Source organism: Colletotrichum tamarilloi (assembly GCF_030869305.1).
Source record: "Colletotrichum tamarilloi strain Tom-12 chromosome Unknown Scaffold_3.1, whole genome shotgun sequence".
Taxonomy (NCBI): domain Eukaryota; kingdom Fungi; phylum Ascomycota; class Sordariomycetes; order Glomerellales; family Glomerellaceae; genus Colletotrichum; species Colletotrichum tamarilloi.
Window position 1 is genome coordinate 851,558 of NW_026849386.1, and position 21,794 is coordinate 873,351.

The 21,794-nt window shown below is 54.6% G+C and overlaps 9 protein-coding genes across 9 annotated transcripts; 3 read left to right on the plus strand and 6 right to left on the minus strand.

Moving 5' to 3' along the window:
* Positions 1-58: 58 nt before the first annotated feature.
* Positions 59-901, minus strand: CTAM01_01445 (uncharacterized protein; the record flags this gene model as incomplete). Its single annotated transcript, XM_060517487.1, has 1 exon — positions 59-901. The coding sequence occupies one exon, from the start codon at positions 899-901 to the stop codon at positions 59-61; it is 843 nt and encodes a 280-aa protein (XP_060387948.1).
* An 818-nt stretch (positions 902-1,719) lies between these two features.
* On the plus strand, positions 1,720-2,271 carry CTAM01_01446 (helix-loop-helix DNA-binding domain-containing protein; the record flags this gene model as incomplete). The annotated part of the gene is made up of 3 exons (XM_060517488.1): positions 1,720-1,831; positions 1,970-2,168; positions 2,223-2,271. The coding sequence occupies 3 exons, from the start codon at positions 1,720-1,722 to the stop codon at positions 2,269-2,271; spliced, it is 360 nt and encodes a 119-aa protein (XP_060387949.1).
* A 282-nt stretch (positions 2,272-2,553) lies between these two features.
* CTAM01_01447 (threonyl-tRNA synthetase) lies at positions 2,554-4,167 on the minus strand (the record flags this gene model as incomplete). The annotated part of the gene is made up of 1 exon (XM_060517489.1): positions 2,554-4,167. The coding sequence occupies one exon, from the start codon at positions 4,165-4,167 to the stop codon at positions 2,554-2,556; it is 1,614 nt and encodes a 537-aa protein (XP_060387950.1).
* Positions 4,168-5,369: 1,202 nt separating this feature from the next.
* CTAM01_01448 (aldehyde dehydrogenase) lies at positions 5,370-6,876 on the minus strand (the record flags this gene model as incomplete). The annotated part of the gene is made up of 2 exons (XM_060517490.1): positions 5,370-6,348; positions 6,401-6,876. The coding sequence occupies 2 exons, from the start codon at positions 6,874-6,876 to the stop codon at positions 5,370-5,372; spliced, it is 1,455 nt and encodes a 484-aa protein (XP_060387951.1).
* A 1,178-nt stretch (positions 6,877-8,054) lies between these two features.
* CTAM01_01449 (uncharacterized protein) lies at positions 8,055-8,359 on the minus strand (the record flags this gene model as incomplete). Its single annotated transcript, XM_060517491.1, has 2 exons — positions 8,055-8,140; positions 8,206-8,359. 2 exons carry the CDS (start codon positions 8,357-8,359, stop codon positions 8,055-8,057), a joined length of 240 nt encoding a protein of 79 aa, XP_060387952.1.
* Positions 8,360-9,282: 923 nt separating this feature from the next.
* Positions 9,283-11,966, plus strand: CTAM01_01450 (uncharacterized protein; the record flags this gene model as incomplete). The annotated part of the gene is made up of 3 exons (XM_060517492.1): positions 9,283-9,822; positions 9,891-11,562; positions 11,668-11,966. Coding segments are annotated over 3 exons (2,511 nt in total), but the record flags the coding sequence as incomplete, so codon positions are not given.
* A 1,263-nt stretch (positions 11,967-13,229) lies between these two features.
* CTAM01_01451 (uncharacterized protein) lies at positions 13,230-13,666 on the plus strand (the record flags this gene model as incomplete). Its single annotated transcript, XM_060517493.1, has 2 exons — positions 13,230-13,354; positions 13,450-13,666. The coding sequence occupies 2 exons, from the start codon at positions 13,230-13,232 to the stop codon at positions 13,664-13,666; spliced, it is 342 nt and encodes a 113-aa protein (XP_060387954.1).
* Positions 13,667-15,519: 1,853 nt separating this feature from the next.
* CTAM01_01452 (uncharacterized protein) lies at positions 15,520-16,125 on the minus strand (the record flags this gene model as incomplete). The annotated part of the gene is made up of 1 exon (XM_060517494.1): positions 15,520-16,125. A coding segment is annotated over one exon (606 nt), but the record flags the coding sequence as incomplete, so codon positions are not given.
* Positions 16,126-16,989: 864 nt separating this feature from the next.
* CTAM01_01453 (uncharacterized protein) lies at positions 16,990-17,928 on the minus strand (the record flags this gene model as incomplete). The annotated part of the gene is made up of 3 exons (XM_060517495.1): positions 16,990-17,328; positions 17,511-17,535; positions 17,807-17,928. Coding segments are annotated over 3 exons (486 nt in total), but the record flags the coding sequence as incomplete, so codon positions are not given.
* Positions 17,929-21,794: the final 3,866 nt, after the last annotated feature.

The window sequence follows — 21,794 nt, forward strand, 5'->3', positions numbered from 1 at the left end:
CCGGGGGTATGTAGCAGGTCTTCCTATTCCATCTCTGTTTTCTTTTTGGGCAAACCTCTCACATCAGGTCCTCTTCTTCGTCCTCTGCGACCTCCTCCTCATCCTGCTTGAAGATGGCCTTCTCCGCCAGCGCCAGCGTCTGCCGCACCGGCAAGCCAACCACGTTATCGAAGCTGCCCTCAATCTTCTCGACGAGCAACATGCCGCCCATGCCCTGCACGGCGTACCCGCCCGCCTTATCCGCGCCCTCCCTCGTCTTGACGTACGCCTCGATGACGTCGTCCGGCAGGCCGTTGGCCTCCTGCGCAAAGTAAACCTTGGTCTCTTCCGTGTGTTGGCAGATCTCGTAGCCCGGCGACCTGGCGTCCTCCCTCGGCGCGACGACGCACACGGCCGTCAGGACCCTGTGCACGCGGGTATCCCGCAGGTGGCGCAGCATCTTGATGTGCTCGGCCTCGCTCCTCGGCTTCTCGAGGACGCGGCCGTCGCGGGTGACGATGACGGTGTCGGCGGCGATGACGAGGTCCGGGTCCGGGATGGAGGCGAGGTGCGTCTGCAGGGCCGTCTCGTAGACGTTGAGGCACTTTTGGCGGGCCGTGGCCGAGACGTACTCGTAAGGGCCGTAGGCTGACTTGTCGAGGTCCTCGGGCTTCGTAGAGGGTGTGATCTCGAGGTCCTTGAGGCCGATCTGGGCAAGGAGGGCGCGCCGCCGCGGAGAGGCGGAGGCGAGGATCACACGCTTGGTTTTGAGGTAGGAGAGGACGGGGAGGTTGAGGGGCAGCGGCCCTCGTGGGCCGCCGGGACCGCCGGCAGCGGCGGAGGGTGCTCGTGGCCGGGTGAGGTGCTCGGTGGCCTTTGTGTAGTCGGGTGGGGGGTCGGAGGAGGTCTTTACGTCGGCCATGGCGGTGTTGGTGGTGGGCGTCTAGGTGTGTGTTTTGTGTGGAGAGTGAAGCGCTTGATCTGTGCGGAAGTTGGAGACGTTTCGGTGTCAATTGGGTGTTCTGAAGGAATCTTGGATTTGTTCCTCTTGAGAGTATGTACTCGTAAGGCTAAAGTGCAGCTATCGGAAAGAAAGGAGGTCGACTGCGTACGGATAGCGGATTGTGGGCCGGCAAGCTACAGAATTTCTGGATGAGCAATCAATCCCGATCCAATGCCAATGAGGTCACACAGCCTTGAAAGCTTGGGACGTGCCGACCCCGCCAGATCCACGCAGTTGGTGATTTCTTGGGCTTATCTTATCTGTCTTTACTGTGTGCCTTCTGCGCTAGGTACCTAAGGTACTATACCTTAAGGTATGAAAAGATAAGGCATAGCATGTATGTATTTCCCCAAGGAGCGTTGGGCGACAGGTTCAGCTCCTGTTCCCGGTGGCAGCTATCCGTAGCCCTGCGGGCGGAAACAAACGTGCTGCAGGAACCTTACTGGACAGGGGTGGTGGTGGCTTTCTGCGAATCCCGCAAATCGCAATGCGGAGGAAAGTCTGGAGGGGGATCTGATCTCAGAGCTTTGGTGCGAAACGGCATGTGATCGTGCGAAACGCACACAAACTCCTTCACTCATACACACACTCACATATACCCCAATCTCCTTTCTTTTCGACGTCAACTCCCGAGTAGAGGCACCGACAGCTTTGTTATACATGGAGCACTTCCACTAACAATACCCCCCTGGTTTGTTGCATCCGCGCGCCTATAGAAACTGAGTGTGCCCGCCGCAATGTCTTCCCCAAATAAGTCCAATTCCCCTTCAGCGGCCGCGGATGCCGAGCAGCCAGAAGAGAAGCCGCGCCTGACCGAGGCTGAGAAGAAGCAGAACCACATCGCATCCGGTACGTCTTTACGATCTCCCCTTTTACAGTAACTGCAAAGCTTTCATACACGTTGCGCGCACACACGCCTTTACAGTCCCCTTCACGCCCTTTCAGCGCATTCGACGAAATCCGCTAACACGCACTGCTCGCTGGCAGAGCAAAAGCGACGCCAGGCCATCCGCGAGGGTTTCGACCGCCTGACGGAGCTGGTCCCCGGCCTCGAAGGTCAGGGCCGCTCTGAGGGTCTCGTTTTGAAAAAAACTGTGGAGTTTATGAAGGAGCAGCTCAGGCAGCGTCAGGAATTGGTCGAGCGCATTGAGAGTTCTGGAGGCGAGGTTGACGAGAAGTACAAGCGGTGAGTGAGCCCCGATAATGCGATGATCCTTTCACGTACTAAAGTCTGTTGTAGACCACTGTTCCATCAGCAGGCGAACAGCACTTCCAATAGGACTAGGTGATGGAACGGGAGGGCGGTGTGTGTGCTGCGTTGTTGACTTTTTGTTCTTTCAATGGGATTGTTTCATGGAGTTGAGGATGACCGGTGAGGATATACCTTGGGAACGGAAGTGTGAATGGAGGTGGTCCGTCGTCGTAAGACGACTAATAAAGGCTGGAGGAGGCTTGGCCTGCGTTCATCATGACTATAATACAAAACCCGCTAAGCCGGCGTTTGTTGTAGTGGTAGTGTACATTTCTACGTCTGTTATACATGGGCGGACGCGCGCACGAACAACCATCATCTACTGATACGTCGCCACCTTTTCCTGCATCTTCTCCAGCAAAGCCAGGGGATCCATCTGCTGCCGAGCTCCCTTCGAGACGCCCGCACCCGAGCCTTCTGAAGGGCCGTCCGTCGCCTCGACAGTCACCTGCTTGGCCGCAACGTCGCCCTTACCCACCACTAAAATGAACCCGGGCTGCTTCTCCCTCGCCTCCTTGAGCTTCTTGGCTAGCGACCGCGCGCTGACGTCGATCTCGACCGCGAAGCCCGTCGGGCGCGGCTGCCGCGGGTTCGCCGGGTCCCGCACGCGGTCGTGGCCCGTCAGGATATCCTTGACCTCGGACGCCCAGCTCATGACGGGTTCCGTGTCGTTGATGGTCAGGATCACGCACTGCCGCGGGTTCAGCCAGAACGGCCAATGGCCCTTGTACTCCTCGATCAGCAGCGCCATCAGGCGCTCGACGGACCCCAGGATGGCCCGGTGGATCATGACGGGCGGCACCGGTCCGTACGTCTCCAGGTCCGCCGCCGACACGTCGGCGCCGTCCAGCGGCAGGCCCTGCGCCTCCAGCGCGGGAGCGGGCGCCTGGTACTCGAGGTTGAAGCGCTGCGGCAGCTGGAAGTCGAGCTGGATCGTGCCGGCCTGGTGCGACTTGCCGTGCGAGTCGTGCAGCATCACGTCAATCTTGGGGCCGTAAAAGGCGCCGTCGCCTTCCTTGACGGTGTACTTCAACCCGGCCTGCTCCAGCGCCTGGCGCAGCTGCGACTCGGCCCGCGCCCACTCGGCGTCGGTGCCAATGTAGTGGTCCGCGGGCCTGGTCGAGAGGGCAAAGTCGAACTGCTCGAGCCCGAGCGCGCCGTAGACCGTCTTCATGAAGTCGAGCGTCTTGAAGACTTCTTCTTGGATCTGGATCGGGCGGCAAAAGACGTGGCCGTCGTCCTGGTGGAAGCGGCGCACGCGCGTCAGGCCGCTGAGGGCGCCCGAGATCTCGTTGCGGTGCAGCGGGCTGAAGTCGGCGTAGCGGATGGGCAGATCGCGGTAGCTGCGGTTCTTTGAGGCGAAGATGAGGCAGTGGCCCGGGCAGTTCATGGGCTTGAGGCCGTAGTCATCGTCCTCGCCCTCGGCTTGCCTGGTGGCCTGCTCGCCGCTGGCTCCCTCGCGAGGCTGGTCTCCGTGAGCACCGCTGCAGCAGCTCGTCTTCTCCTCGGGGGCGCGCGCGCGGCTTGTGACGGTGTACATGTCGTCGGCATAGTTTTGTAAATGGCCCGACACCTCCCACAGCGACTTTTTGTAGATATTTGGCGTGATAACCTCGTCGAAGCCGTAGTGGACGTACTGCCGTCGTAGGAAATCGACCAGTCGGTTGAAGATTCGCGTGCCGTTCGGGAGGAATATCGGGGAACCGGGGCTGTAGATGGAAGAGGTGAAGAGCTCCTGCTGAACACCCAGCTTGCGGTGGTCGGGGAGGTCATCTTCGGCGACGGCGGCCGGTGATGGTGGTGGTGGTGGTGCGGCTTTCTTGTCGGCGTACCATCGTCTCTGGAGGCATTGTGGTCTCGGTGCCGCTGCCGGGCTACGGAAGAAGATCGGTACCGCACGGAAGGCTGGTCGGAGAGACCGTGCGGGAAGCATTGTGCGGGATTGCTGACAATCGGGAGTGGGAATGTCAGTCGGCCTTGAAGATTCTCGAGATGCGACTCGAATTTGTGATGCAAGGGTCCAGAGAGCTTGCCTACCAAATAGGTTTAGCGTCAATTCTACCGGGATCTTGACAGGGTCCGCACGGACGACTGCTGTTCAGCCCAATCGTCTTATCGCTTTTGACCTTTCTATTAGGTATGTCTTCATTGCTCCCATTTACACACTTGGGTATCAGACTGCCGGCGCATCTCAACACAAAGCCCACGAGAAGAGACTCGGCCCACATTCCCAGCTTCACTTTTTGCGTTGGAAACGTGCGCTTTCTCTGAATATCACATGGGTATTAGGGGAGTTAGGGGATATAGGGTCCTACTCCATCTGACCACATTTATTCAGGTGCACACACCTCACCCGGGGAGTTAAGAATCAAGGTGCGCAGTCGTCGTATTCATTGTGACATGTCGCGAACTTTTCGGCAGGACAAAATTTCCGTTTCTAAACCCACGGCAACGAAGCCGCAAGCAATTCCCCTCGAACTCTGACTCCAGAATTGCAATTGCGGGGAGGAGGCGTACTGGCGATGGCAGACCAATGATTGAAGTGTTGCTGTCAGCAATATGCCGCCCGTCTTTATGCAGCATGCTAGAATTCAGTTTCCGCCAGTGGCTGAAAGTCAATTGGGGCATTGAAAGCTATGTCCATGTTGACCTACCTGCGCCAAGCGAAACTTCGCGTATGTGTTGTCGCGGCTCTAGTCGTTGCCGACGTGGCTTCCCACCTATGATCGACCGCGGAATTGAACTGCCCAATATTCTGGAGGGGTGGAGGGGCAAAATATGAGTGCGCCGATCGTGTAACGCAACGAGGTAGCCAAAGTCGAACTATGCACTCACGTGGCACTGCTTCCCCATGATCGTCATTGGCTGATAACGATCAACACCACTCTATTGACACCTCATCGATTTTTGGGATAGTGAGAATTACGGAGTAGTGTCTGGTCTATGAGATACGTGGGTTCTATTCGTAACAGTGTTGTCATACAATCGTGCCGTAAGATGCGAGGAAAACCAATAAGTCATTGATGGATACACAGCATTTGCATCGGAACCAGATAGAGCCGTGAAATAAGCCCCTTCTTTCCATTCAGACAGGGTCAAGGTATCTAGACGCTATGAAAAGCACACCACCAAACTTCAGTTCCGGAAGGTAATCGTCTTGGTCCTCACCCACTCGTCCAGACCAGAGGAGCCGAACCTGCCAAACCCGCTCGACTTGACTCCGCCGTGGGGCAGGCCAGGCTCGTCGTGGACCGTCATGTTGTTGATGTGGACGGCGCCCGACTCAATTTCCTTTGCGAAGCGGAGACCTGTCCGCAGATCCTCTGTGAAGACGGCAGATGTCAGGCCGTACTCTGTGTCGTTGGCGAGCTTGATCGCCTCCTCCTCGGTCTCTACCTCAAAGAGCGCTACGGAAGGGCCGAAAGACTCCGTCTTGTAGATGTCCATGTCGGTTGTGACGTTCTTGATGACGATGGGCCGCAGTCTTGTCTTTGACGTCTGCTCAGCATCAACGTCGCCGGCAACGAGCGCAGCGCCCTTGCTGACGGCATCCTTGACAAGCTTCTTGTTCTTCTCAACAGCCACCGCGTTGATGAGCACAGGCGCATCGGATTGCGACGGGAAGATCTTCTCGATCGAGGCCGACAGCTTCGACTGGAACTGCTCGCTAATCTTCTTGTGGACAATGATGCGCTCAGTGCTCATGCAGATTTGCCCTCCGTGAAGGAAAGAGCCAACTGCGCACTGATCTGCGGCCAGCTCGAGGTTGGCGTCATCCCATACGATGGCCGGGGCCTTGCCTCCCAGCTCCAACAGTACTGGCTTCAGGTTCTCACCTGCCAGCTTTGCGATGATGCGGCCGACGCCTGTGCTGCCGGTGAAGTTGATCTTCTTGACCTCAGGGTGGGCGATGAGCGATGATGTAATTGCAGCAGCGTTGGCCGGCTCGTGAACAATGACGTTCAAAACACCCTTGGGCAAGCCGGCTTCGTGGAAGCAAGAGACCATCTCAACCAGGGTTCGAGGGGAGAATTCTGAGGCCTTGAGAATGGCAGTGTTGCCAGCGGCGATGGGGAATGCTATTGACCTTGCTCCCAAGATGTACGGGGCGTTCCTGATTGGGTGTTAGCTGTTTAATCCCTTACAAGTATAGCTGATATACTGACCAAGGGGCAATAGCGAGGACGACCCCGTAGGGTTCCTTGAGGACCATTGCGCTCACGTTCGGGTCATTGGTTGTTGGGAGAGAGCCCTGGATGGTGAGGAGGCGTCCGCCGACGTCTTTGAGGCAGCCGATGCCTAGACCCAAGATGAACTCTGACCAGCCTGCAGCAGCACCCGTCTCTTCAGACATGACGCGGGCCAGTTCCTCTTTCCGAGACTCCATGATAGCAGCAGCCTTGAGGAAGATCTCCTGACGTTGGCCGAGCGTAGTCTTCTTCCAGCTTTTGAAGGCTTTGGCTGCGGAATCAACTGCGGCCAAGGCATCTTCCTCAGTTGCGCTGCCACACTTGTGAATGACCTTTCCGGTAGCGGGTGATACAACGTCAAAGGTCTTTTTTGCGATGACCTTTTCTCCATCCAGGAAGAAGGGAACAGTGTAGTCCCCAGCTGGGGTGTCACCGTTTGTTTGCGTCGACATGGCTTGAAAAGAGTATGAGAATCGAGCCGAGATTCTTGATAAGGGGTATCGGAACTGAGGTAAGGTAGGTGGAGGCAATGGGAGAACGCAGGTAGGTTCAAGGGCAGGCAAATTTGAACCAAACTCAGCTGAGCATTGGATTCTTATACTGTTGTGAAAGGTAGCCACCCGACCTACGTGGAACACTTTGTTAATTCCAAACCCATGCCCTTTTCGACATGCCGATGGTCAACGCCACGCTCTCTAGTGCCCGGAACCCCGCACGCGGAAAGTGGACGCGGGGAGAAACTCTGAGACGACCTGACTAGGGAAATGCTCACCCTCGATCCTTCGAAACCAATTCTACCAATTGCTTTGAAATCTGCGTATAAAGCTGGCTTATGTCCCCCGTTTCACCCCAGCTGGAGTGGGCATGGTGGGTCGGTTCCGGGCAGGGACCCGGAGGGTGGATACTACACTTCTCGCCCAGTCGAGCAGCATCCCCGGCCGATAGCCCGCATTGTGCTGACGGTGTTCGCGGGAAGTGCTTGAGAATTGGGACTTTGGAAGTTGGGACTTTGTTCAGATGTGAGACTTTAGCGTCCTGTGTGCAGTCGCGAATCCTTTCGTGCTCAAAACAGTGACGGCGATGCAGCAAATCCAATCCTAATTATCCGTCGCTGGATGAATTCCAAATTTGGGATGAAAGTTGTGACGGAACCTCTGTGTGATAATATCGATCTGACCGGACGTGGGACTGTTGCAACTCCAAATCCGAGGACTTGGCCCCACGTGAATTCCGACGTTCATCAGTCTTCCTTGAAGAGTGGATCATGGCCAAGCAGGTCTCAAGCCGAACGGTCCTAAGACCAGACACCGGATCGGATCCCAGAGTGGTCGAGATTGAGCCGCGGGGAGGAATTCTGGGGTTTTGAGATGCCGGCCACAGTTACCGGAGCGCACGCGTGCCCATATTTCCCCAACTTTATTTGCTAGAGCGCCTCGAGTTTGACAGATGGCGGCGGGCAGAGGCACCTGCTTTGTTACCGGGCCTAAAAAGGTTCCGGAACAGCCACCTAGCGCTCGGATCCGGGATGAAGCATCTCTGCCAAGACAGTGATGGACAGTCGCAATCCCGAAAGTGCATACGATAAGATCGGGGTTGAGTTTCTATAGTACTACTTGAGGCGACGTAGATATCAAGACCTGTCGCTCCATTTTTGAAAGACAGCCGGGTCAATGAAGGGTTGCGATGTAGCCGTTGAGTCTACTTGGAGAACATCGACTGCAAGAATGATCAGTTGCGATCTGGTTGCCTCGATGGGCATCGAGAAACAAAGCCTCGCTCACCTTGCTTAGGCCGTGATCCCGGCATCACAAATTGGACGTCCCGGACCCCTTTCGAGCTTTCAGTGTAAGAGCCGTGTCCCTGGTATACGGCGGGTAGTGCAAGTTCGACTTTCAGAGGCGGTTTGGCCGCTTTCTTGGCTTCGGATTCGGGCATTGCTACAACTTGTAGGTGGTGATGTGATATGGGCGATATTGAAGATGAGCACTAACGAAAGGGAACGACGACTGAGAAGGAAAGCAACTTTTATTTTCTGGAAATCCGCGAGTCAGTCTCTCCACGTAATTGCTCAGGTACGAGTGTTCGTCTGATCATGAGCTTCTAAGATTCTTCGGCAGGTTAATCTTGAGTTCTGCCACGGCCACGGCAGGGAGGAAGGGCCAAACGTGTGTGCAGCAGCAACTGCACACTGCACCTACCCATCCCATGGCCACCATATATGATTAGTCACAGTCCCACGCCTTTTGACCTCAGAGCAGCCACTTAGGCTGGTGCTCACCTGCTTGGTGACCCAATTTTCACCTAGAATTTCCACTTTTGGGTTTTCTGTCTTGTCATCAATGGAGACTTCCTCTTGGCTACTCTATTAATGCAGTGGACAACGTGGGAACAGGTACCCAGATGCAGGGCGAGTGAGGGTGGATAAAGGCAGAGAAAGAGGACGATATCGGACCAGCAGCTATCGTCAATATCGACTCTGGCTATCTCTGTCAATTCAGATTGCTATCTCCTGGGTCGGAGGCTTGGAAGTTGGGGTGCCGGGGAGTATCCCGCCTGTCTGTGCACTATTCTGACAGCAGCCCGGGCACGGTCTGGGCAGATTGGAAGAGCAAGAACAAACAAGAACCGGTACAAGTCGGGTCCGAGTTCCCGATGCGCCTTTCCCGGTTGGGAAGTTGTCATGTGTAAACTGGCAGAATTGCTCAGTACTCTCACAGACTCTGTCACCCACCCCGCCCGCTGCAGAAGCACAGAAGGTGAAGGGCGGGGAAACTGCAGATCGAGCCAGCCAATGGGATGACACCTCCCAGCCATTCACCCCCGTTGGTCCCCCTCCAAAAGTCTAACGGCTGGGCAGGCGCAACGAGGTCCCCTTCCACCTTCCCACTGCAAATCTTGCCTCGCTCCTCAGGTCAAAAATCAACCTTCTTCCCCGCCCTCCGCATTCGGCCGCGCCAGCTCCCACCTCACATCAACAATTCCAACACGCACCTCGCGACACCGGACCGCCGCCCCAGCGAGTCTCGCTCACCGTCCAGGACATCTCCGATTGCCGAGTTCTTCCTGCGAGCTCCGTTCGCACCTCACGCCACGCCCGGCCCGGGAGGGGTCACCCGCGCCCGCCTGTGCCGTGTCTTGTCTTGTCTCACCGCGACTGTCCGTCCCCCGTGCCCTGCATGGACGTCGTCTCTGCCGGCGGGGCGACGCCCGTCTCGCCCACAAGTCCCATGAGCGTCCGTCATGCGCCCAATGGGCCTCCCAAGAGGAAGCACAGCAGCATGGCCCTCGATAGCAGTCCGGGCAGCAATGCCGGTCACGACGATGACAATGGCGAGCCTGATTCCAAAAAGCGCCAGCCCGGCGTCAAGCGCGCATGTAACGAGTGTCGACAACAGAAAGTGAGTCAACCCCCCGGCCAGAATCATGACATGAGTCACCCCCACTAACCATGCTTCCTCTGGAATAGTTGCGATGCGATGTTGTTCAAGACCCTTTCCAGAGCTGTTCACGGTGTAACCGCCTCAAGCTTTCCTGTAAGATTGAGTCCAACTTCAAGCGCATAGGCAAGCGGTCGAAGCACGCCGAGATGGAGAAGGAAATCGACAGGTTGCGACGCAACATTGCACGCGCCCAAAATCAGGGTTACACCGTCGACGAGGACGAACAAGACCTTCAGTCCCCGGTTGCGACAAGCGTGTACACACACACTAGAAACCCTTCCCTAATGGGCTCCGACGAGGCTGTATCCTCGCTGTTGCACCTCAAGAGAGGAGGGTCGTACAGCCTACCACGCTACACTCACGAGCTGGAGAATGTACGCCTGACCGAGGAGTCAGTCAATCAGCTCTTCAGCCAATTCTTCGCATACTACCACCCTTTCTTGCCTTTCCTCAACCCGCAACAGACGCCTGATCAGTACTTCCAACAACACGCCCTTTTGTTTTGGTCCATCATTTCGGTCGCTGCTCGCCGGTATAGCGCAGATACTACGTTGTTGACCTCGATATCTGGACCTCTGACCAGATTGCTGTGGTCAACCATTGGAGATGTTCCCAGCAGCTACTTTGTCGTCAAAGCTCTGTGTCTGCTATGCACTTGGCCTCTACCAACAAGCACGACAAGTGCCGATCCTACGCACATTCTTTGTGGTGTTATGATGAAGGTTGCGACGGGCATTGGCCTACATAGACCAAACCATAGTCAAGACTTCTCCAGAGTATCGGTCGACCTCAACAAAGAGCAGCTGCATGACCGTGTGTCAACATGGGCTGTCTGCAATATTGTGGCTCAGACCATTGGTACTGGCTACGGCCAGCCGGCATCGACCCTGTACGACTGGACTTTGGCTGTTCGACGAGGCGAAGATGGTCCCTTCCGATTGACGCCGGAATTGGAGGCTAGACTCCAAGTCGAAAGATTCTGCGACAAAGTGTCCAAGGAAATGTACAGCAATGCTAGTGATCCTCGCGGGGTTGCCGGTGACGAACATCGAGCCATGTTGATGAGAGTCTACAGAAAGGACTTTAACGAACTTCAGGCGTCGGTCCTTTCGCAGCATCTGGGGCCAATCGTCAACTTACATATGCGAGCCGCAGCACTCCATTTGCGTCTAGCTGGCTTCTTTGACTCGAGTACCACACCTGGCTACATCGATGATCTGATGGGTCTTTGGAGGGCTACCACAAGCTTCTTGGATAACATTCTTGAGGTCGACAAGGTCACATCACCCGGACAGAACTCCCCAGGAACAATTCTGCTTTATGCGACGAATTACATCCAGCAGATGTTGATCGCGGCGGGTTTTGCCCTACTCAAGCTCATGCGGTCGTTCTTTGCCAAAACGATTGATTTCGATCGTGGCCGCAATCTTTTCCACCAGACCATCAATGCCATTCGTGCTACGAGCGTCGTAAACAACGACCTGCAGTGGCGTCTAGCAGAGCTAATGGTGCAAATGTGGAACGGAGCTCGACTCGATAACAACAGCACGGCTTCCTACGACAACGACGATTCACCACTTCTCATTGACGACACCTTACAGCTCAAGGTGCGCTGCCGCCATAGCATGAGTCTTGTATTCGACTCTGTCTGGCGATGGAGGGAAGAATACCAAGCACAAGGAAGAGGTTCAATTGATGGTAATTATAAAGCTCTATCCCCTCCCCACCCAGTGCTCGAGCCATTGCATCCACGTCTCTCTTCGGTGTGACTGTGATGACTGACCTACGTGCCACCCGAAATAGCCATGAAACAACCTACTAATCCAGACTCAGCGAACGAGTCCTCAGCGTCATCGACCCATTTGGACAGCACTCTCATGCCGGCAACTCAAGGACTGCAAGCGAACAGCCTGCTCGCTGCCAATGGAGCCCTTACTCCTGGCAACTCTGGCGGGATCGGAAGTCAACCACCTAGCAACAGCATGCTGAGCGGCATGAGCTACGGCGAGACCAATTACGATTTCTTTGACCCACAGCATTGGATGCTAGACGGCCTCTTGGACTTCAACTATAATTTTGTGCAACCACTTGAGGGTGCATAGAAGTCGACAGAGATACGATATGGGAGAGCCACTGCGTTATAACATCCCCACAGGAGTGCGAATGAAGGCAGAGCATATACGTTGGGGCGAGTTTCAAGATCTGCAGATAAGCAGCGGACAGCTCGATCACAGCTTGCCAGAAAGGAGTGAGTGAATGCCCCTTCGGCAGACGTTTGTTAGGCCCCTCCGTTGGGGTCCGGGGATGAGTGACTAGGTTTGCAGCTCTCAGCGATCCTTCCATGCTCCGAGATGCGCAGCATTACTGCTTTGCGACTGCATTGCAACCGGATATATTTGGACCAGCGAAAGACGGAACTCTTTCTATTACGTTATACACCTGCTTTTGCCATTGGTATCCCAGAATGGAAGCTCTCGACCAACAAGCGATTCTCGTTGGTACACTACACTTATTTGCCTCATTTTTTATTTTTTTTTTACATCTCGGGTTTCCTAGCACAGTCTGTTGATGACGGTATAATTACGCGTATATTCGACAATGAGCTCCACGACATGATCAGGCGATATCGGGTTGCGGCTTCGGCTTCGGCGGTCGTTTTGTACGTTTTCATTTCTTTCCTCGGAGGCTCTAGTGTCTGGTTTCTTTTCTCCTTTCTGGGATCATCAAAGCATTGGCAATAGCGGGTGAAGGTGTAGGTTTCTTTTCCATGGGCACACACTTGCGCAAAAGAACGCTGTGATTAGCTGTAGCTTTGTTTGAAATTCCGAAATAAACAAGATTAATTCAAGCAATTCTCTGCCGTAACACCTGTCGATGCCTGTGTCTGAGAAGACTGAAAACACCCCACGCATACGATGACAACCCCCTCCAATCCTTGGATGTGTCGTCAAACAATGGGGATGTATGAGTGAGGTGTCTGACATGTGTCCAGCGGTGAGTCAGTATTCAGATGATGGCCCCCCCTGAGTCTACTTCGGACTACGTATAATCATGACCTCACTGACACCGAGACTGTAGACAATGCGTAGGAACACATGATCATGTCCTTCCTAATTGGACCTTCACATGGGAATTCATCAGCCCCAAGTGCTGTCAAGCGTAACAAGCATCAGCGGGCGTCAGCAGGCGAACAGCTCAACGTCAACGGCCCCATCCATTCCCCTCTGTCAGGAACGCAGTTTGGGGGTGATAATGTCCCTCAGTTCCGCCTTACGATTACGAAGTGGACGAACGATGGGCACGTTCGCGTGAATGATAGGCTCCTAGACCTGAGAGCATTCGATTGCCAATCATCACATGGAGCAATGAGAGTCACATTGGAGCGGGTATCGAGAGAAAGTCCGAGGACTCTCTTCCCCTCTAGGCCCCTTCTTCTCCTCTGCCTCGTAAAGGGCTCCATTGACCAAGGGAGATTGAAGGCTTTTTCAAAGTAGCTCGGAGGTAGCTCCTATTCGCTAGAGAGCCGCGGGTCGCTTATGTGACGGCCCAACAGGCCAGGCTGATGATGTATGATCAATGGTATAGGCACACTAGCCAGGTTTCCCTCTACATTCATGTTTTGTTCGACGGCGGCAACGTGGCTGTAATGGCGCGGCGGTGGGGAGAAGGAAAGGACAAGCAAGTATCTGACGATTGTGACAGTCTCCGCCCTGCCTGTTGTACTGGAAGGGGGGTATCGCCGAGGAGTCAAAGAGTCAAGGAGGGGTTCTGGGCTTTGCATCTTGTATCGGTACAAGCTTGACAAGTATCTTTCTTTCTCGAGGGCGTTGGAAATATCACCATCGTCGCTTGTTTCATCGTTTAGAAAGAAAATGGTAGGGCTGGCGAGAGGGGCGGCGAGATGATGGGATCATGGGGTAAAGGGGAAGGGGAGGGGGGCCATGGTTCGCTTGGACGAGAGCGAGGGCGTTCATCCGGTATCTCCATCATAGCAGGGACTAAAGATGCCTTCTTTTCACTCCCCGTCGAATAGGAAGGCAAGAATGGACAGGTTTCACCGGTCTAGACACACACCTTTCGTCTACTTTGTCAACTTTCTACTCATGGAATAAGGGGGGCCAAGAGGTGACGAGAGAATCGAACCAGGGCGAAGGCGTGAGGGATGATGGTCTAGCTGCTCTGATTCGCCGTGTTCTCAATTTTCGTTCGCTCGGCCCTGCGCCCTGTGACTGAGTCCGTTTCGTTCTGGCGAAGGGATCGATATGAGGCACGATATCAGGCAAACGAGTCATCATGGAAAGGGGACGAATCATTGCACGTTCCTCGAGGGTGATGGTATCCTAGCCTGGCGAACAAAGAACCAGTCATGATGGGCTTTACCAACAGCCTGCGGTAAACGCTCCGTAGACGTCTCTGTCTCTCTCGTGGTTCTGCGCCGCCCGTGGCAACGGGAGTGGCGGCCGGGATTAACCTTAGATGATGGCGGGCTGTGTCTTGTCTGGCTACTATTCTCGACCGCGTGGAGGAAGAAGGGGGGAAGGGGGCTGTCGAGTGGATGCGGAAACGATGGCTTCGAGTGTGTGTAACGTATTGATGGGAAGTTCTGCGCTTGTTTGATGCTTGTGGATACGAAAGGAGATGATGACGGGTTTCCTGGTGCGCTTCCGTCGTCTATCGTTGGTCGGAGCACGAAAGGGTTGTTCTGTCTTCTGCTTTGGGCGTGGTCGGAAGTCGTTGGGGGCTGTTTGGGTGTTGGTGTTGTTGGCAAATGGTGTTTCTCTCCCACACAAAAGGGCTTCACAGCCTCACCCGTGGGGCTCGACGCTCCGCCACTTGGCACGCTTTTTTACCACAAGATAGGAATAGGACAGAGTAGACAGAATACGAAATAGAAACAAGTTCGACGGGAGGTTGACATGACGTTTCGAATGCCTTGTTCCTGCAGACAAGCTGAAGAGAGTGCCCGTTTGACCGCTGAAGCGGCGCAGCTGCAGCTCCGGGAATGCTGTAGTTGCGGAAGAGGGGGATTGCAAAAAGTAGCAAAGGATTCTGCACCCCGACATCAGCTCCAATACTGCGGCCGAAATATTGGGGTGCAGAGAGAGACCTCAAAGGCCTCAACACGTGTGTGCTGGAGGGGCTGCTGGCGATGACCACTCGGGCACTCTAATACGCCCTCGCGATAGCTTCTGAAGTTGACCGCGAAAACTGTACACTTTTGGATTGCCCATGAAAAATTTCTTCTTGGCAGCGAGTTCTCCTTCGCCGATACCCGGAGTCGCCGGGGCAGCAAGGAGGGGGCTTTGCAGGCACTTGGCCGCCTTTTCGGGCCTCTGTTGTGGCCTCGTGGATTGACGACCAGTCAAAACAACGTGATCAATGAGCTATAAGGTAGAAGGCCAAATCGAAAGAGAATGCCTTGCGAGGCGTTATTCTCTACCAAGAACAACATCGCTCAAAATCCGTCACCAAACTGTGCCGACGTAACCATATTCGTTCAACGAGGGGTAGTATCCGTAGTGATGACCAGTTCAGTGCTGGGAGTGGACCAGACTGGGAATTGACTCAACACTGCCCTACCCACAACTCGAGATCGGATGAGAGAGCTTCCCCGGTAATGTACTCTCGAGCTTCTTGTACAGATTAGAGTGCTGATTATCCCCACAGAGGCGTAGCGAGAGCGCGCACACCAGCAGCGGCTTTTGACACGGCCGGAGCAATCGTTACGGCCATTGGTTGTAGCCTCGCAGTCAACGGCTCGGGTAGAGACATGATACCGGACAGAGATGAGCAGCATTGGGGGCTGAAATTAATTGCCGAAGGATTCGAGATGGGTTTCTCCCCCTCTTCGTATGCCCATCCTGCAGATGGGTGAGGTCGTGGTAGTGGTAGTGGCGGCTGCGCCTTTTGCGAATCTTTCAGACCATTGTCTGGTTCGACATTCTCACGCAACCACAAAGCTTGACCCTGGAAAGGGGGGCAGAAGGGATTCCTTTCTTTCCTCGGGGACCGTTTTGCCGCTGTTCCAGATGCGACATGGAGAAAGATGTTCTTACAGGCGCAACCGGCGGAGGGCCTAACGCCCACCTTTGTCCACACTGGACCACTCCTGGCAGCTCTTCCACAGAACCACCGCGGCTTCCAGTATGTCCACCCCCTCTCCTGAACGGCGAAGTCCCGGAGAATGTCAATCCATGACAACTGCAGAATCTCGTCACGCCGCGGACCGGTTGTGCCGTCCTTGATTCGCGGGAGCCGGGGAAGATGGCAACAGCAGGTTACCGTGTAATTACCGTGTAAAGAGGACCACCATCACTGAAGATAGGTGGTTTGCCTCGTTTCTCCAATGGTTGACGAGCAGGCAGACACCACAAATACAAGGCGCCGCCCCCCAGGAAGTATTTGTGTGTATGGAAACCTCGCGTGGGTGTAGCAGGGCTTGCCTATGGGGATTTCAGATCAGCGTCCGACGGGGGGGGGGGGGGGGGGGGGCCGTCCGGCTACCCAGTTTTCAGCTACCATCGCTGCGCCTTTTTCCAGAATGAGTAACTGTGATTGCATTCATTGAGCAGTTCTTCAGTGAGAATGAAGCTGCCCAAGGTCTAGGATCATGTACGGATTTCCATGATACACGCTTCTAGCCGCAAAGAGCTCATGCCCTGGAAGCCGAATGGACGCCCAAAAACCCAGCGTGGAGCGTACCCTATTCCGCATGTGGCCGGGAGAGACCTTGAAAGAGTGAAAGAAATCTCCTGGTGTATCTCCTTGTACCCTCGGGCTTTTCTCACGGTGCCCTAGGAATGACCAGCAAATCCTCGTCCAGGGGGGGTGTTAGACTTCGTTGATTGCAATGGATGGTGGAGTCTCGGGGCTGCACGGTGCAGCGATGGCAAGCGTCATCGAACCACTGCCCACTGGAAATCTCGGACGGAAAGCTCACATGGCGAGCGGCAAGATCGCTGTCAGTCTGAGCGTACTTCGGTGCCTCGGACGGACACCTCTGGTCAGGGTTCTCGAATCCATAGCATGGCTTGGCATGAAGATGGAGGTTGCCACGTCCAGACAGTTTGTCACCCCGTCCAACCAAAGGAAATCTCGTTTACTCTCGGCTGGTTTGATACTGTTTTACCGCCAGAATGTGTTGACTTGCTTGAAGACAGACCGAGACAATTTGCAGTACCAAAACCCTAGCAGACGATGCTTTGCGGTGGATACCTGTTTCCTGGCATATCCAGTAGGACGCTTGCCGGAGACCAGCTGCCTTCGCGACCCGAGAGACCGGAAGCGCTCAAAGTGCATGACAATGCGCAATGCAACGCAAACCAGAAATTCAGGCGAAGAAGAGGCAGTGATGGCTTGATTTGGACCTAGGTTGTGAATATGGACGACCACAACCGCGTCAGGGACAGTTACAGACGCGACCAACGGCGTGATGAGGCAGTGACGACCAATGGGGGCGACGAACTATGCGATCTGGGCGCTAAGAGCGTAAAATTCCAGGGAATGGGGATACGGCCAGTTCCTCATTAGGCTGTTTGCGGCCGGTAAGGTTTTCCTTTGGAAAAGTCGACGACCCGAGAAGCGACCATGAGCAGGGAGAGTTGACCTCGGGCTTGCAGCCATGTCGCCTGCTTCTGATGTCGCACCTCGGGACTCATCAAGCGGTCGTTCCTACAACCGAATGGGAGATATCATGGTAACGACATGTCGAAGAGAGTGGGACTGAGAGGCTAAGGCGGCACAGCGGTCTCCTCGAACCTCAACGTGGCACGGGCTGGGGGGCTTAGAAAGGCCAAAGGATCAGACTGCACCTCAGCCTTCTGTTTCGGCATCTATCCATAGAACGGCGATCTGCAAGGTACCATCGGTCTGAGGAACGTGAGGAAGGGCCGGCACGCGAAGGCAGACGGCCTCAATCGTCTCTCCTCGAGGCAGAACGTACAGGTTCAGCTTGACTTGGCTCATCAAGGATGCGTCATGGCTTCCGGTACAGTACCCGCATCTGGAACCATGGGATCGAGGAAGGGAGCGGCCAGGAGCAACAAAGTTGGGGCACGTTTCTGCAGCAAGGCGCAGGTGGTGTGGAAGAATGCGTGTGATAGCAGGTAGCTACGAGGCAGCGGCGTGTGAAGTCTGGAAGAATGTGGGTGGGTGTGTGATATCGCGGTTAAAAAGTTGACAAAGTTGCGTTCTGTTGACCTTGCGCTGTTGGGGATGAAGCCTGGCCGCTTGTTGGAAGTGAAAATGGTTTATCTGGGAGTCACTAGCGACACCATGAGTGGTTGGATGTGCTTAAGCTTCAATTCGAAAGAACAGACGCGCGCTAAGTCCGAAGAAAGGGATCGGCTTCTGACCAGTGAGGTGTGCTCGTGGAAGTGGAGAAGGCACGGTAGGGGTAGGGTGAACCAAAAGGGAATCGACGGTAGGTACGGAGTACGTACCCAAAGTGGGAGGGGAAGATATGGGGGGAGGGGTGTGATGGGTAGTATAATTGTGGCCTCAGGCTTCAGACTTATCCCGATGGCCCTGACGAAATGCCTCCGAGGCGAGCCAATGATAGCCTCTAATGAGGGTGGGCTCTATCTAGTTCTGACGCTAAAGTAGCGCGAACCAGTCTGTCGGGTCCGCGCTAGTACTGTGTAAGGATATCCCTGACGACCAAAGAGATGAGAACTGAGCGTATTGGCTCAGCGTCCGTTTTCCCCCTCCCTCTCTGCAGCAAAGTCGCGTTCCTCTCCTCTTGTTTCGCACCGGCGGCCATACGTGGCTATTGTTCTTTCCTGCTCAATCAAAAGGCATGGTCGAGGGTCTCAAAGTTGCATGCACCGTAGTCAATATCAGCCCATTCTTCCCTTGCCTTGTGGCAACTCACCCTTTTTTCGAACGAGCTTCAAGCCAGGCAGGGGGGAGGGCATGAACGCCGGCTGTGTGGGGGCAGGCATGGCATCAACCGGTTCTTCAGAAGTTCAGAGTCGAGTCTGTGATCGGGACCCCCCTCAATTCGGCTTCCATCCCCATAGTAAGACATCAACTGTACGAAGGTACGGGCGGGATACTCCGAGTATTCACAAAAGAAACCAGTGTCTGTGCCGGTCAGCCAGATTATGCGGCAACCCTCTCGTGGCACGAAATGGATCTCAGATCGTGGCGGGCGGCAGCTTATGCCTATGGACCCTCCAGATCGAACGGTTCCCGCCTCTTCCCGCTCGTGTGTCCAATCCTCTGTCGCCTTTATTGTGAAGTTGCTGGTCCCGTGTCCATCAAGCTTGTGGGGACTGCCCAGTTCAAAGCAGAGTACTCCGTATGCCATCACTGCCTTCACTATGCTAGCTTGGATAGGTGCGTATACCAGGGTGCATGGCCTGGCATTGTACGAAGCATGGATGCTTGCCTTGATCGACAGTGGCTTGATCGCATAATAATCGCCGTGGCCAAGGAATGGGAATAACATGGAGACTCAATGCCATGGTGGGAGGCGAGAGTCGAGACAATGTGAAAGCTTTGTTCCACTGGCGCGTGTTTACCGATGCTGCAACAAGTTCTGCACGGGCAAGGGAAGCCCCCCTGACTCTTTTCTTTTTTCTAACGAGCCATGGCCTGACATGAGCATGTCTCTCTGGACGCTGGGAAGAGAAGAGCAAGGTAGTCCAGAAAGAAGGCAATTTCAACGACGAGTACCTAGTTCTCGGATAACAGTTTAAGCAATTCCATCCTGAAGGGCCCAGGTTCTTCCAGTGACTCCAGCCCACTCCAGTGCGGTCCAGTTCGGTGCCCACTCGAGCAATGTCCAAGACTCTAAGTTGACGGGACGCGTCCCGGTCACACCCAGCGACGGGGAGTAAAGGTCGACAAGCGAGTCCTACGAAAACTGAGCCCCCGCTTTGTCCGAGGAATTGCAGCCTCAAAACCCACACGCCCAAACATCAGAGGTCTATCTTAGGGATACCCCCCCGCCACCCCTGTCTCTCGAAGATTCCCACCTGGTGGTGCTGGGGGCAGCTGGGCACTGGCCGTTCTGTTCCGCGACTCTTGGCGTAGGGCGGGCCTGAGGTGACCAGACCTTAGGGCAATGCAGATTTCGGCAACGGTACCCTTAGCTATCGTAAGGGTCCCGCCCACGAAACTGATAGCAAGTAGGCAAATGTGACAGACATGAGAGAGAGGAGAGTCACAGTGTAATGTACCTTGGGAAGTGTCGCCGGAAGAGATTCTAAGTTTCTGACCTATCATTGAGTCAAGGTTTTCACAAGTGGAAAAGGATTTGGTGGTAAAGACACATGTCAGCTCTTAGACTCATTGACCGTGTGATGATTAAAATCAAGGCAACAATGCGCCGGTTAGGAAGAGTCAGTTATCTGAATGCTGAACTCCAGGAAACTGGACCTGCCTGGACTGGAGAAGGTGAAGGAGCGGACCCGGCTCAAGGATGGCACAGTTGACGCACGCAGACAGACGGGTAAGGTAGGTAGGCAGGTACCTACTTACTTGGGTACGTATAGGTGCGGTACGTCGCATGTGTCGAATGGAAGGCAGGCACGCCGCACAGCAGGAAGTCAAGAAGGCAGAAAGGCCGCAGGGAGTCGGGACGGAAGGAAAGACTCACTCAGGACCTAGACGAGAATGGGAATAAGAAGCAGAATGAGAATTAGAATGAGAATGAGGCAGGCACACGCACGATACGTACCGCAAGATGAACGTCCCCACTTGCCTTTTCCTACCCCCGGCTTTCCCAGGTTGCCGACCCCGTTGCGGCCGCTCATGGAGCCAATCACACGGTTCATGCAATGACACCCGTGGACTCGGCCGTTGTCCTCTGTTGAGTCTCTTTGGCTCGACCCCCGAAGTACAGACAGAGTCCATGCTCACCTCACTCACTCACACATCCTTTGCCTTCCCTCTCTTCCTCTTTCTCTCTTCACCAACCCCCGTTTTGAAGTCGACCCGGACCCGAAACGCCGACCAGGGACAGCTCCCGACATCGATTGTAGCACATCCTCACGACTTCCTTATTTTTCTTCGTTGATTATTTTACTGTGCCTTTTTTCGCGAGTTTGATTACCGGGTCATTCCAGCTACCGTAAGCGGATGGTCATTGCATTACCTGAGCCCCGGAATTATGCTCCGACATTTTCAACCTCCACACTTGTTAAATAATTGAACTCTACATAATACGCCATCGCCTCTCTTTGACACATATCACTACACCTTACCGACTGGCACTCGCATTGCCATGCCTGCCATCGCCGGGAAATGGCTAACATTTCAAAGACTTCCTCAATGCTATACTCTGTCCGCATCTCTCTCCAATCGGATCGAGATGCACTAAGAGCAGGGAGTTCACCCACTAATATAGCGTCAAGATCGATTTGATTCCTCTTTTCTCGTCTATCAACTAATCCACCACGGGAGCAAACCCGTATCAGTCCCGTCCCGGGGCAACCCCGTTGTAATGGTCCACGTCAATCTTGGCATATCTGGGTCCTTTACGTGCGTAACTACGTGCGTAATGTGCAACTCGGACGCAGATTGATAGCTCCCAGACGTCACAATGTCACCCGTTCTACTACAGTCACCCACACTTCAATCCAAGTCTGTATTTCTCCCACACCAAACACAATACCCTTCCAGCATTTAGACTTGATAACATTGCTTTTCGAAAACACAACTCCGGTAAGTCCATCTCGATTCTGCACTTTCCAAAGTACAGCGAGAGCCCTACCATCCACTGTAACCTCCGGCTGGCGGGGTTGTCCCAAGTAACTGGTCCTCGTACTGTGTATGGGGGAAGAAAGAGCCGAGTGATCCCACAACCCCAGCAGGAGTTAGCCTGTGCCCGTGTCGTTTCTTCTGCTACAGCTTCCGTGCTACACTACTTCCTTGATGCCGCCTTGTTGCCCAAGTCTGTCATCTCGGATACTGACTACCAGTAC